The 15,212-nt window shown below is 35.8% G+C and overlaps 2 protein-coding genes across 6 annotated transcripts in view; one reads left to right on the top strand and one right to left on the bottom strand.

Moving 5' to 3' along the window:
- The window catches only part of Prkd3 (protein kinase D3), an 86,359-nt gene extending 72,216 nt beyond the window's left edge, over nt 1-14,143 (top strand). For all 5 annotated transcript variants that reach the window (XM_063229703.1, XM_063229707.1, XM_013155837.3 and 2 more), the window contains exons 15-19: nt 4,911-5,072; nt 5,306-5,404; nt 7,615-7,882; nt 10,569-10,654; nt 11,804-14,143. In XM_063229703.1, the coding sequence (XP_063085773.1) occupies nt 4,911-5,072; nt 5,306-5,404; nt 7,615-7,882; nt 10,569-10,654; nt 11,804-11,977 (789 nt within the window). In that variant the 3' untranslated portion in view covers nt 11,978-14,143. The remainder of the gene's footprint in view (nt 1-4,910; nt 5,073-5,305; nt 5,405-7,614; nt 7,883-10,568; nt 10,655-11,803) is intronic.
- The window catches only part of Ndufaf7 (NADH:ubiquinone oxidoreductase complex assembly factor 7), a 31,306-nt gene that overhangs the window by 1,383 nt on the left and 14,711 nt on the right, over nt 1-15,212 (bottom strand). The window contains exons 10-11 of the mRNA XM_063229708.1: nt 14,836-15,124; nt 3,627-12,059 (exon numbers count right to left, since the gene is read on the bottom strand). Of these exons, the coding sequence (XP_063085778.1) occupies nt 14,909-15,124 (216 nt within the window). The 3' untranslated portion in view covers nt 3,627-12,059; nt 14,836-14,908. The remainder of the gene's footprint in view (nt 1-3,626; nt 12,060-14,835; nt 15,125-15,212) is intronic.

Consider the following 15,212-nt stretch of genomic DNA (forward strand, 5'->3'; position numbering starts at 1 on the left):
TTATTAAGGAAAAAAAGCAGTGGTGGTGGTAAATCTCTAGAACAATTAGTTTTCTAGGATTCCCTCCTCAAAAGTGAGAACTGATTTCCAAATACATACCAGAAGTTACCTAGACCCCATTTGTTCTAAGGTAAGCTGAAGTCTATAAAGTGTTCATCTTCCACTTTTCCTGTCTGTGATCTGTCTTTGGATTAGCAAAGCTACTACAGCTTCATTAATTTTTGTCATTAGGTCTTTGAGTTCTTTTGTGTGTAGCAATTACATAATTAGAACAGCTTCTTTAAAAACTGCATCTCTAATATCATGACCAAGAATGTTTGTCTAAAGTAACAGATAAGCCCTCTTGTTTGATTGGCTTTAGCAACGACATCCTCTGTTAGGTGCTCCAGAAACAAAATGTGTATTGCCGTAGCCTTCAGGTGAGGGAGGGCAGCCAAAGCTGTTACACCAGATTCATCCAGATTGGCCATGGCTCTGCATTCTTAGTTACATTGTCAATATTGTGTATGTGTGTACATGCACGCATACGCGCGTTACCAGGTACTAAATCCTTTATTTTTCGGCATTATCTCCATATTCAAGTCTAACCTCTAAACCGTGAAGCCAGTCACTTGCTTCCTTACCTTCCTGAATCTTGAAAGAATAGTTAACATCTCTGAGATATATTTCAAAGAAGTTGAGCAGTTATTGCTGTGGATGTTTCTTAAATTACCTCTTTGTTCTTATAGTGTCTGGTTGTCTGGTTTTCTGGTTTTCAAGCCAAACAATAAATTTCCTAAATTCTGTTTCGTCTTTGCTTTTGAAGCCAGCAGGATTTTGGTAGCTGTCAGCTTGCTTGGGAAGATGGTCCCTGCTTCTTGCAGAGCAGAAATGAGGTGGAGCAGGTGACTCAGGCACCAGTGACTTGTGCCCACATTTTCTTTTTGCTTTTTGAGACAGTTTTGCAGTGCAGTTCAGGCTGGCCTTGAGGGTTTTGTTTTGTGCCAGGGATCGAACTTAAGACCTTGTGCTTGCCAGGCAGGCAGTTATGCCACTGAGCTAAGCCCCTAGCCCCTTGAACTCATTTGATAGCCCATGCTGGCCTTAAACTAGAAATAACCTTACAGTTTACCCTGAAATGTCGAGCCTCTTCCCTTAAGCACTTGATGGTAGACTCTGTATTCTTATCAGTTAGAAATGAACATATGCCACTTTTGAACACTTGTGATTATAGTTCATTTTTATTATTTACTGCATTTTGTGTTCAGTTTTCACCTTTGCTTTTTTTTTTAAAGAAAAAAATAAAATTTCAAAGACAATTGGGGGTAACAATGGTATACAGATTGCGTATTGTTTCTTCAAATCAGTTACTCAGAGTACAACACATCTGCATTTAATTATCTGAATAATGCTAGCACAAACCTTTCTCTTCAGTGAGCTCAAAGAAATCAATAGTGTAACTATCTTTTAGGTATATAGTTTTTCCAGCTTCTCACACTAGTGAGATAATATGAATATTTAACACATGCACGTCTGATTTATTTCACTCACGAGTGTGGACTAAAATTGCATCCATTTACCTATAAAGGTCTCAAGTTTATCCTTCTTTGTGGCTGAGTAGTACTCCATTGTATAAAAATGCCACATCTTTTTTATTCATTCCTTAGTTGATGGGCATTTAGGTTGTTTTAAAGACCTAGTTTTTACAAATTGTGCTGCTGTAAACATGGATGTACATATATCACTGTGATATGTTTTTAATTCTTTTGGGAAGTTACCCACAAGAGGAATAGCTGAATCAAAACTACAAAACTACAGTCCTAGTTTTTTAAGGAATCTCCTCACTGATTTCTATAGTGGTTACACAAGTCTACCCTCCCACCAGTAGTGGAGAAAAGTTCCTTTTTCCCCACAGCCCATTCAGCATTTGTGATTGGTTGATCCCTTACTTAATAGCCATTCTTTCTAGGATGAGGTGGATTCTCAGTGTTGTTTTAATTTGCATCTCTTGAATGACCAGTGTTGTTGAACATTTTTTTACATATGTATTTGCTGTTTGTATTTATGCATCTGAGAAGTGGGTATTCATCTCAGCTGCTCTTTTTTGGATTGGGTCTTTAAATTTGGGAGGACCAATTTTTTTGAGTTCTTTATATGATCTGGATAGCAATCGTTTGTCTAAGGAACAGCTAACAAGCATTTTCCCACCTTGTGGGTTGTCTGTACTCTGTTGGTGGTTTCTCTTACTGTGCAAAAGCTTTTCAGTAAGATGAGATCCTCGTTGTTGATTCTTTATAACAGTTCCTGTGCAGTTCGGGTTTTGTTCATAAAGTCTGTGCTTACCCCAGTGTCTTCAAGAGTTTTACCTACTATATCCTCCAGTAGATTTATTATTTCTATTTTAATATTTAGATCTTTGATCCATTCTGAATTTAGTTTAGTGCATGGTGAAAGATAGGAGTCCAGCTTTAATATTTGGCATGCGCAGAGCCAGTTTTTCTAGCAGATTATTGTTTATTAAGAGAACAAAAATGTCTTTTAAAGGTTTCCATATAGACACTGTACTCAACAAGTTCAGTCTTTTTTTCCAAATAATGCCCACATTGACTTTCTGTTTCTCAAACATGCCAGACATGCTTCTGTCTCAGTGGCTTTGTATGAGCTGTTTCCTTTGCTAGGAATGCTTTTCCTTCAAATAGCTGCATGATGTGCCCCAAACATCATGTCCTCAGTGAAGCCCTAACATTCTATGAAGCACTAAACCTGCTCTTCCCATGACTCCCTTACTCTGACTCGTCTTCTTTTCTACATTACACTTACAATTCCATTCTAAGTGATTTACTTATTTCCTGTTCTCTGTGTCACTTTGCTAGAATTAATAAGCTCCATGAGACAGAACTTTGTCATTTTTATTAATGAATCAAGATTGCCTGCACAGCACCAAGGCACATGACAAATAATCGTGTTTATGTGTGAAATTATCCACCACATATTACTCAATGCACAGTGATTCTATTTGTGTAACTTTGAAAAGTAATGTATTATATGTGTGTGTACTTACAGCTATAAATACAAAAAGATTTCTAACTGCATAGATTAATAATATAATTCCATCTGGGAAACATACTGTAGGACAAGGAAGAATGAGCAGGGACTTTTCTTTGTTAAATATACAGTACTACAGTGTTTCTTTTGCTGTTCCTGAAGAGGATAGTAGAGTAGTGCGAGAAGATACAGTTTTCTCATAGCTAAATATTTAAACCCATATTTATTTAAATACAGGTTTTTTGGTACGGGGATCCAACTACGACTTTGCATTTGCCAAGCAGGCACTTACGTCGCCGCTCAGCCCTAAAGTTGTGTTTTGTTTTGTTTTGTTTTGTTTTGTTTTGTTTTGTACCAAGAATTGAACTCACGACCTCACGCTTGTAAGCAGGCACTTATGCCACTGAGCTAAATCCCTGGCCCTAATAGCTAAGTATTCAAATGGGGAAATGTTACCAGAAACTTAGAAACTTTCTGGTTTGAACACAATGGTATAAACTTAGAATTTTCTCCTTTTCTTAGAAACCATACCAGAATTTTAAGAATAATGACAAACAAGAGTATAATTTACCTTTAATAAAAATAGAAGAATTCATACTTACAAATTACATAGAATAATTTCCAAAAACAGTGGATGAATTTCGGCACCATGCAGGAGGAAAGGCCACAGTGAAAGTTTTGTTAGTTCTGAAATCTACAGAATTATGATGTCCTCCATAGGTTCCTTTCCTAAACAAAAGAAAGCCAAGAAGATCATGATCCAATAAGAGAGGGAAAACAAGAAATGAAGAATGGCATTTTATCCATAGAAAATTGTAAATCACACTGTAACAAATAATAGTATCAGCATTTATAAAGGAAAGTGAAAGAAGACACAAAAACAAACACAAGCTTATTAGTAGTCTATAACATATGGAGCAAACAAAATTAACTTCAGAGGCTAAACAGTAAGATTTACCTAATGACTGTACATAGAACTCTGTATCCTAAGGAACCCCAACTCAAAAAGCAGAATAAGTAGTATTCTTTGATCTTAACATAATAAAAGCAGAACATCAGTTACAACATTAGAAAACAGCTACCACTAAAAACTTAAAATTATCTTAATTTTAAATCAGAGAAAAATCCAAAGTTAGAATATTTAGAAAATAATCATGAAAATTGAGAGCTGGGGATTTAGCTCAGCGGCATAAGCGCCTGCCTTGCAAGCAGGCAGTTGTGATTTGGATCCCTGGTACCGATAAAAATGAAAAAGACACACAAAAAAATATATATAATAATCATGAAAATCCTGTGTGTGTATATATGTATATAAATATGTATATATGTATGTGTGTATGTAAGAGCCTTTGGATATCATTTCAGAGAAAGATTTATCACCTCAAATATGAAGCAGGAAAGAATAAAAATAAATGAGTTTAAGATTGTAGCTCAAAAAGTTAAAAAGAATGAACAAAAAATAAACCTTAAGGAAAGAGATTAATAAAAATAAAAATGAAATTAATAAAGGAAAAGAATACACTAAATCTAGAAGCTGGTTCTCTGGATTGGTGTGGGGATTTAAAAGTTTTTTAAAAAAATAGATCAAGCAAAGAAAAGTAAAGGAAAATATAACAGCATCTTAGAAAAAAATGGAAAGAGAAAAATGAAAAGCCCATTCTCACCCCTCAGTGCATCCATTTTTCATTCAGTGCACAACTTGGAAAATCTGAATCTGTTACACCCTTTTTTATTGATTGTTTTTCATTTTTTTCCGTTTATTTTTCTCAACTTTTTTCTTTTCAGTAACATGTATCTCATACAGTTGGTTATAGCATGCTAGATATCTGTGTATTAAAACTGTTTCTCTACTTGTTAGTCATTTAACTGTCTTACAATTTCTCCAGAATCTGCACCATCCTGGGATTGTAAACCTGGAATGTATGTTTGAAACACCCGAACGTGTTTTTGTGGTAATGGAAAAACTACATGGAGATATGTTGGAAATGATTCTATCTAGTGAGAAAAGTCGGCTTCCAGAACGAATTACTAAGTTTATGGTCACACAGGTACCTTAGCTCTCCTGAAACTAGAAAATAATTAAAAACTAAGAGAATTAAAAGCAGTGTTTTTACATATTAACAGATTGCGGGAATTGTTAACTTTGAGGATCAAAATAACATTTGTAGCTAAACCTTCATAAGGAGTTTTCACACTATTACCCCTTTCAAGGAGTAACACTGGGGTTTAACTGGTTTTCCAGACATTGGCAAAAAAAAGTTCTTTTGTTCTTTAATTACAGATACTTGTTGCTTTGCGGAATCTACATTTTAAGAACATTGTGCACTGTGATTTAAAGCCAGAAAATGTGCTGCTTGCATCAGCAGAGCCATTTCCTCAGGTGAGATACTCTCCAGAATCATTTTATGTATCTGCAACATTTATAAAGTGCTCACACAATAAAAAGCATTGTACTAGGGGCTGGGGATTTAGCTCAGCAGCATAAGCACCTGCCTTGCAAGCAGGCAGTCCGGTACCGATAAAAAGGAAAAAGACAAAAAAAAAAAAAAAGAAAATTGTAAAAAGCATTGTACTAAGGTTCAGAGTACATCCCATTTTACAGAAAATTTTTAGTCTATACCTGGCAGCGAGGATTAACTAAATTGAAATTTTTATTAATCATATTGTTTATGTTCACTAAGATGTTTCCAGACTCTACATATCAATGAATAACTTTTTGCACTTAACACTTTTTAATTCCCTTCTCCTCGTGGGTTGGGAATGAAGTGGGAAAAATCAGCCTTATGATACTTGGTACTCAGGATGAATGCCTCATAAATTAAAACAAACTGGGAGATGTTATCTGAAATGGAAGATAAAAGACTGAGATAGGTACTCAAGTCATGTTTTCTTTAGGGTACTACAAACATTTTCACCAAAAACAGAGAAATTACATTTCCTATCACCAGGAATGCTCACACTTGTGACAGTATGTGGTGTATGTGTGATATACTCTGATTTTTTTAATTCAGTTGAGTTTCATTTTTTAAAACAATGCTGTCTGTCACCTGGCAAGCACAAGGCCCTGAGTTCAATTCGTGGTACCAAAATATAAAAAACATAAAACCATGCTAATCTTGATCAGCTCAATTTATTTCATAACCTGCTAAATCAAAACTCATTTTTGAAACAACTGTACTGTTTTTATTTTTTAGTACCAGTTATCAAAGCCAGGGATGCTGTATCATTGGGCTACAGTCCCAGGTTTTTTTATATTTTATTTTGACATGGGTCCATGTTGTCCAGGCTGGCCTCAAACTTGAGATCTCCTGCTTCAAGTATCTGGGATTATTAATGGTGTGCATTCACACCTGCTGAAAACAATGTATTTATTCATTTTTTTAAATCTTTGGCTTTTAAAATAGTACTCATGTTGTTAAAGCTTGTGTGACTAAAGTGATTCCTTATCATTGTGACGTTTGAAAAGGTCCCATAATAGTTGGTGCTGTATTTTAAATAAACTGTTTCTAGACATTATCTTATTTGATCTTCAAAATAGAGTAGGCAAAGGATGTACACCCTGTGGCTAAAGCTAGAATCCAACTTCTTAATGTCGACTTTTTGTGATCCACATTGTTCCCATTAGGAGCAAAGGGGAAAAAAATGTTATTTACTTGATAATCTTTTTTGCGCTGTACTTTGTACTTCTTTATTCAGTTGCCAGAATGTTAAATCATCTGTATCAAGATATTATCTAAATCCTGGCATTTAATGAGAAAGAGAAGAAGAATGTTTCTTCAGGGTCTGCACTCCTAGTGTTTAAATACTCAAATAGAGAAACAACAAGTTCAGTACTGACAGCGCAAGTATCTTTCATAAAATCATGTCAGAGTCTGTATCCTGGAAATAGCACTTCTACTTTTTTGTGTATCCCGTTGGTTTACTTGTGCCTACTTTTTCTAGAGGTCCAATCCCTTTTCTGTGAACTTTATGTTCTTTTTCTGAAGCATTCTGAGAGTCAGAGCATTTCTTCAGGAAAGTACTTGGCATTTGCTTATTCAGCAGTCATCAATCACCAAAATCTGAACTTCTACAAAAAAATGGAGGAGTATATAGTAGGGACTGAGGCTGCCTTCACAACTTTTTAAAAATCTTAATGTTTAACTAGCAGTAATTTGTCCCACAGAAATAGAAAACCCTCTTATTCCTTTTAGGAGTCTCAATATATAGCATCCTGGGAGAAAAGTGATCTCTTTACTAGACAAATGATAAAAGATCACCTTCTATTTCTTTTAAAAAAAAAAAAAAAAAACTGAACTCTTGAAATGCCAGTCTGGTAGTTGCCATATTCTGGAATATAAAAGTTTTTGTATTCTAGAAACAAAAGTTTTACTGAAGTAAATATTAGGAAAGCTTTTTATATGTGTTAGTTTCACATAGCTATCAATATATACTCCTTTTGAAAAAGGATATTTCAGATTCCTTCTCTATAATCTCTACAATTAGTACTTATAATTGTATAATTGGTGAGTGTATTGAGATGATCTGATATATTGAGGCCTACTTGCTATATAATTACATTATAAAATTAACATCACCCTTTATTTCCAGGTGAAACTGTGTGACTTTGGATTTGCACGCATTATTGGTGAGAAGTCATTCAGGAGATCAGTAGTAGGAACTCCAGCATACCTAGCCCCTGAGGTTCTCAGGAGCAAAGGTTACAACCGTTCTCTAGATATGTGGTCAGTGGGAGTCATTGTCTATGTGAGCCTCAGTGGCACATTTCCATTCAATGAGGATGAAGATATAAATGACCAAATCCAAAACGCTGCATTTATGTACCCACCAAATCCATGGAGAGAAATTTCTAGTGAAGGTACAGTACATAAAATTTGACAGTGCGCCCTTTAGTCTAAAAATCTTTGTGATCTCAGCCTGTCTAATCTGACTTCTCTATTTAGTTACCAGTGTCTGAGCACTCTTACCTTTGCATTGTTTTCTTTGTAGTTCCCATGCTTAATAGTAATCTAGGGCCAAACAGCCTCATTCTGAAACTACTAACATATCTTTTTAATTGTCATATTAGAGGGATGTCAAACTTTAAAATGTTTCAATGATAAACAGCCCATTGGGGCATGCATGCCATAGGTTCACCATCACTGCATTAAGAGTCTCTTTTCTGGTTCTTCCCAATCACCACTGCCAAATCATCTTCAGGAAGCACTGCTTCATCTTAATCCACTCCCAAACACACAGACACACACAGCCCACAGTAGTGAAGATAGCTACCCAGCACCTTCACATTGAACTACATCCCCAGGCCTTTTTTTTTTTTCTTTTTCCTTTTTATCGGTACCAGGGATCGAACTCACAACTGCCTGCTTGCAAGGTAGGCGCTTATGCCACTGAGCTTAATCCCCAGCCCCCAGGCCTTTCTTTTTTGAGACAGAGTCTTATTAAGTCTTATTAAGACTAGGCTCAAACCTGTGGTCCTTCTGTTTCAGCCTCGAAGAATGCTAGGACTGTGAGAGTATACCACCACACCCAACTTGGCTTCCCTAAAACAATGGTGCATTCCTCACTACTACTGTAAAGCTAAGATGCCTTAATTTGTGATCACCATGACATTCTTCCTTATTGCCCCTCCTCTACACTATGTGAAATTACTTACGCTCATTAGGACTTTTCTTAGTTACTGTTTTGATAATTTTTGTTTTCAGAACAAGATTGTAAGCTCCTTGAATACAGACTTACAATTTAAGTTCTCTATACATAGAAGGAACTTTATATTTGGTGCTGTTCATTTTGTTTTCAGTCCTCATGTGGACCTGTATTGTGAAGCATCATACATTTGTTTTCCCTGCCTGTAAAGGCTTTTGAGTTTGTAACCCCTTGCTTTATACCATCAAGAAAGAATTAGCTGGTGCTCTTTAGTGTATTGTCACTAATAGTGTACCACTTACAACATTACTTAACAGTGCCCTATTGGGAAATATTCCCACCTGGATTTGGCCAGCTTTTGGAACAGGTATACCCTCCCACCCCTTAAAGTACTAGGCCTAATTAGAAGGGGACTGATAAATACCCCCATTAAATTGAGAGAAATTTGATCAAAACTGAATAAAGTTCATGGGAAGCTTTTTTTTTATGTTACCAAAGTTAAATAGGCACCTGGGCCAGGCATGGTGTCACATGCCTGTAATCCCAGCAACTTGGGAGGCTGAGGCAGGAGGATCACTGAAGTTCAAGGCCAGCCTGGACTACTGAGTGAGTTCAAGACAACCTAAACAACCTTGCACAACCTACAACGACCTTGTCTCAAAAAAATAAAAAATAAACACTTGAAATAATGCAAAAGGTGAACCACATTTTAAGGAGCAAAAGATTTCATATTTGAACACAGAGAAATTCATAAAGTACTCATGGAAGACCCTTACTTGATGTATATGGGAGAAATAGAATTAGTATGGTATGTCTTTCATTTGGCTTGTTTGTGGGCCTAGATCAGTGGAAGCAAACTTAAGGTACATGAGCCGCAGCGGGCACACGCAACCCTGTGAGCACACAAGCTAAGTGAATGAGTTGGTTTTTCTAAACTAAAACCTCAGTATTCAGGTTTAGTTGCAGTGTTGACATTTTGCAACAAGTAAGTGGCTGTTGGGGTGCAGCTTGGGCACTCAGTCACTAAAGGGTGCACTTTCATATCCGCGCTTCCAGTGTAGCATGCAGGGTTCGTCAGTGTGTACTTTCATAGTTGCCTTGGTTTTACAGTTGACCCATTTATCCAAATAAGTAATAGAATCGTATGTCGAGGTCTCACTATTTACACTAAAACACCCTGAACATATTTATTAGGTGTAGTATAAACTTCTGATAATATGTTATCACTTCAGGCTAGGGATTTAGCTCAGCAAGGTTGTGAGTTCGATCTCCAGTACCACCAAAAAAGAAAGTTAACACCTCAGTCCAGTCTTATTTGTATATGCAAGACAGTGGCTCTGGCTGCTCTTCCACACTATCCTGGGAATAGAGAGCAACATGGTTATTGTTGGAAGAGATACGTAAGCCTACAATCAGTCTGTTTTACTCATTTGGAAAGAATAACAGTTAATAAATAGCACTTAAATACTACGGACTATTCTAAGTTCTTTACATATATTACGGACTATTCTAAGTTCTTTACATATATTAAGTTGATTTTATCTTTTCAACAAGTCCAGTTTTGCAGATGACAAAACCAAGTTACATCATAGGTCAATAACTGATCCCATATTGCATCACTAGGAAGAATTATACGGTGTTTTAGCCCAGCAGTCTGGCTTCAGAGTGTGTGTTTTAAATCTGTATTCTATACAACCTTCTTAATCAAATGAAAATTTCACAGGCATACTTAATTCAGCAAGCATTAATGGACCACTTTACATGTAGAAAAGTCCACGAACTTGAGAAGCAAAATTTCCTCAATGTTGCATTTCTATGAAGTAGACAACCTGTGGCAGAGTCACAGGTTTGGGGTACTTTATACACCCAATTTATGTATCTAATTTTGTATTTTCCTTTAGCAATTGATTTGATAAACAACTTGCTTCAAGTGAAGATGAGGAAACGTTACAGTGTTGACAAATCTCTTAGCCATCCCTGGCTACAGGTAAAAAAACAAACCTGGTGATCCTTATACAAGCAGCTCATTCATTTGTATGGCCATAGCTCCAGGAGTTGTGTGGTGACTACAGGAACTGAAGCAGTGACTTGGTTTTCTGTAGGCTCTGTATATTAACTTCAGTTTTTTGTAAGATTAACAGGACATACATTTTTATAAACTATATTTTATTTTAAATGTCTGCTTAAAGGTTTATTTTTGTATTGAAAGGCCCTACCCCATACACAGTCTAAACTGGCTTGATCCACCATTACATAGATTTGTCAAAATGAATACAGTTCGGAAACATGTTAACTGAAATAAACCAAACACACAAGCTTAATAATCATGGGAAATCCAGAGTAAAAAAAAGCAAAATAAAAGGCAGATAAAAGAAAACAAGGTGATAGATCTTTGCAGTGGGAAGGGGACCAGGAGACATGGGGAAGCAGTAAGGGGTAGGAGGGAAAGGGATGTATAAAAGAATTACAACATGTGATGTGCATGTACCAAATACCCACAATGAAAGTCGTCACTGTGCCTGGCACACATAAATTTTAAAAGCCTACAAGAAAAACTATGTTTCAGAGTAAGGAGAAAAGCCTTAGAACTATTTTAAAGGGAATGAGAGGGAGAATTAACTACAATTTGGTGTTGGGACTCCCAACAGTACAACACAAAACATTTTAGTGATTGTTAACCCCTTCAGAACCCTGAAACTTGGTTGAGCTGGGTTTGGTGTTGTGTTGTGCTGTGTTGTGTTGTGTTGTATTGTGTTGTGTTGTGTTGTGTTTTGAGACATGGTCTCAGTGAGCAGTTCAGGTTGGCCTTGAACTCACTCTGTAGCCCAGGCTGGCCTCATACTCACTGTGGTCTCCTACATCAGCCTCTTAAGTGCTGGGATTATCGGCCTGTGCCACCACACCTGGCCTGAAACTTTTTTTTTTACTTCATTTATTAGAAAGTATTTTCATTTATTGGAAATAGTGGATTTGACAAAGTGTTTATATTCAACATTGCTAACTTAAAATATTATAAATAGAACTTAAGTATCAAAAACTTAGTGGGAGTTATCAATTATTGATAGTGTGCAAAGTAAAAAAAAAAGGCTGCCAGTGTTCTATTTTTTAGTTCATACACATTACATTTCTTCCTTAGGACTATCAGACATGGCTTGACCTTAGAGAATTTGAAACTCGAATCGGAGAACGTTACATTACGCATGAAAGTGATGATGCTCGCTGGGAAATCCATGCATACACACACAACCTGGTGTACCCAAAGCACTTCATTATGGCTCCCAATCCAGATGACATGGAAGAAGATCCTTAATGATCAGTGAACTAACTTCAGTAAGAGTTTCATCTTATGGACTAAAGTTTTGCTGCATAATTTGTTCCTTGGAGGCTGTCACCTGCAAGGATGCAAAGACATGAGGAAACGTGAGAAGGCACTGGGAGCACCGATACTGCAGTTCATGAGTAGGTACAGGAAGGGACACTGAGCAGAAAGGGATCAAGCAGAAGCGTCTTATAAATTTTGTAGCATAAGCAATAACTGGTTTTGTATTTTTTCTTAATTCTTCCCTTTTAAGAACAATAATGCCATTTAATTTATCTTCCCTTTCCTAATATTACACACTTTTTTTAAAAGGCAAGCTAGCATCCAGTTATTGTGTTAGCATTAACTGTGAGGCTAACAGTATATGATTTACAAAAGAACTTTCTGAATAATTTGTCTAAGTGACCACCAGGATTTTAAAGTTTTTCCTAGATACATATAAGAGGAGCACTGGACTATTTCACCTTTTTATGTCAGACAAGACTCTAAAAACAGTTATTTCTAACCTTTTTTGGAACTTCGACTCTTAATATGGCCTCTGCAACATAAAACTTAAATTATCATCTTTGTGAATCTTTCATGATAGCTAGTAGGATTGGGGATGACTGATATTACAGAGTCCTGTAGAAACTGTCCCTGAGTGCTGAGTGGTTATGTGTGCCTTCTCGTAGCTCAGCTGTGCTGAACATTCATGTTCCCACGGGACACCATCCAGATGCCACACTGTATCCTGACATTCAATGGGTGCATATCTAAACTTCAATTACATAATTTATTTTTACCTAGGGTCAAATAATCTGAGGGGAAAAGTACATACTAAAAAAAAGATCAATGAAAGGCCAGTTAATTCTGCTGTCACTATGTAGCAAACTATGCCTTTATTTTCCCTTAGCCTATTGGAGGACTTTACAATATCTAGAATGTTTTAAAACTATTCAATTTTAAAAGCTATTTGAGGGAGTGGATAGAGGTAGACATGAAACAGTTGGTAAGAGTTGAACTATGTTATCAATATAGCAAATTAAACAATAAGAACTTTTTATATATCAGCTCCAGCATCAAACTATTTTAAAAATATTTACTAATACAGGTTAAGTATCCCTTATGTGAAATGCTTCTAAGTGAGGTAAAAATATACATGAGTGTATTTAATAATTTTAAAAGTATAAAAATGTTCATTTTCCCACAGAATTTGGGAGAACAAAGAAAAGATTGATCTTGTATGTTAACAGACTAAGAATGTCATTAGAGATCCTTAAAGCTATTCATTTAGGACTAAGAATATCCTTAAAAGAGTAATAGAAACATTACACAGTGCCTCTGTGCTTTAAGTTTTTAAATATATTTTAATTTATTCTCACAACAGTCACATTGAAAGTACATTACGAATCTTAGAGATAAGAAATTGAGGCATGGGAGATTAGTTGCTGAGGTTATGAACCCTCCTGGTCATTATGCTACACTACAGACCTCTAGGAGACTTTCCACATATTTCATAATATGTCCTCACGGCTGCAAAGGTATAACCAAATCAATTTTGAGAATCTTTGTTATAAATGGACTTTTCCTGTGATGGACAATGACATCCCCATATTTCTCCAAAGTATGTCTTCATATGAGTATACACAAAGTGGAAAAATTTTTTTGAGTCACTAGGCAACCTACTGGGAAATCCATGCATACACACACAACCTGGTGTACCCAAAGCACTTCATTATGGCTCCCAATCCAGATGACATGGAAGAAGATCCTTAATGATCAGTGAACTAACTTCACTGTGGTTTTACTACATTTGGTGAAAATTAACTGGAATTACGTTCAATTCATTTGCTATACTTATGTAAACTTTACAAGCCATGAAATTAATTGCACTCTTTTTGCTGAATGCCTAAGAAGTTTTTTAAAAAAATTTTTAAAGGCACTGTCAAATAATTTGGAGATGACTCCAGTTTGGAGTTACTCCAGATACTGTATAACAAAATGTCTTGAAATCAAATTGTTTGTGTAACAAATAATTGTTTGCTAGAAACATTTGATAATGTACAAAGTAGTCTATAATGACACTGTTCAGTACATTTTTATATTTTTTGTTATGTGCCACTTTTTGTAAATATTTTCAAAAAGCTTGATAATAAAATGTATTTCTGTATCACCATATTTTTCACATGAAAATCTTGGCCCGCCTGTAACACAGGGATCCAAGGAAAATCTTACTTGTTTGTGTTATTTCGTAAGCTTTGATAACAGAACTATTTTGAAAATAGTATTTATAGATTAAAGTAATGGTATATTTTAAAGCAACTTTATTATAATTATATACAAAATTTGAGGTGATTATCTGAGGGGCTCATTTCTTTAAAGTTTAGAATAATTATAATTGTAAATTTATATTAGTGCCTATGAAATTATTTACAAGTATGTAAATGTAATCCAGCAAAAATAGAGTAACTGTAGAAATTTTCGTGTTCTACTTTTTTTACTTAGTAAGAGCTTAGAGATCTGTCAGACACCCTGTTCAACCTCTTCTTTTAAAATATTCTTATTAAACCAGTCAGTACTCATATGTACTTTTAAAAATAAAAATACAACTAGCTTTATTAAAAGGAAACTCCATTTCTCAGTAGCAGTTAAAGTAATTGAAAACAGGTTTGTACCAAGTTACAACCCTAAAAGTTTTGTGATTTTATTAACACATAACACGGGTTATTTTGGGGCTGGGGATTTAGCTCAGTGGCTCAAGCACTTGCCTGCTAAGCTCAAAGTTGTGAGTTAGATCCCTGGTACCAAAAAAAAAAAAAAAAGTTATTTTTATTGACCATGAAGAGATAAAATACTTTAGGACTTGTTACCTTTAATGTATGGGTATTCCCTTTATTTTGATTTCTTAGGCAGACTGAAGGATAAAAACGTAAAGCTGAAATATCACTGCCAGGCGAGTTCAGCGAATCCAGCCACAGGTGACGCAGAGGGCTTTGACTGGCACGCATTTATTTGGTGACTTCTACCATGAAGTCTCTGATGAGGTAGCAAGGCAAAGAAGAGAAACCGTTCTCCCATCTTCTGAGGGTTCATTAACATGTCATACCCGTGAAGTAACTGCTGCCTCACTGATGGCTCATCTGATTTATCTAAAAGAACCTGAGAAGGAAACACTTCTTAGCAAGAAGAAGGAAGAATCTGTAGGTAGATACTACACTAATGATGACTCTCACATATTCCAATACTC

This window comes from Cavia porcellus, unplaced genomic scaffold, assembly GCF_034190915.1.
Source record: "Cavia porcellus strain 051 isolate PalLab524CR breed Dunkin Hartley unplaced genomic scaffold, mCavPor4.1 scaffold_1, whole genome shotgun sequence".
Taxonomy (NCBI): domain Eukaryota; kingdom Metazoa; phylum Chordata; class Mammalia; order Rodentia; family Caviidae; genus Cavia; species Cavia porcellus.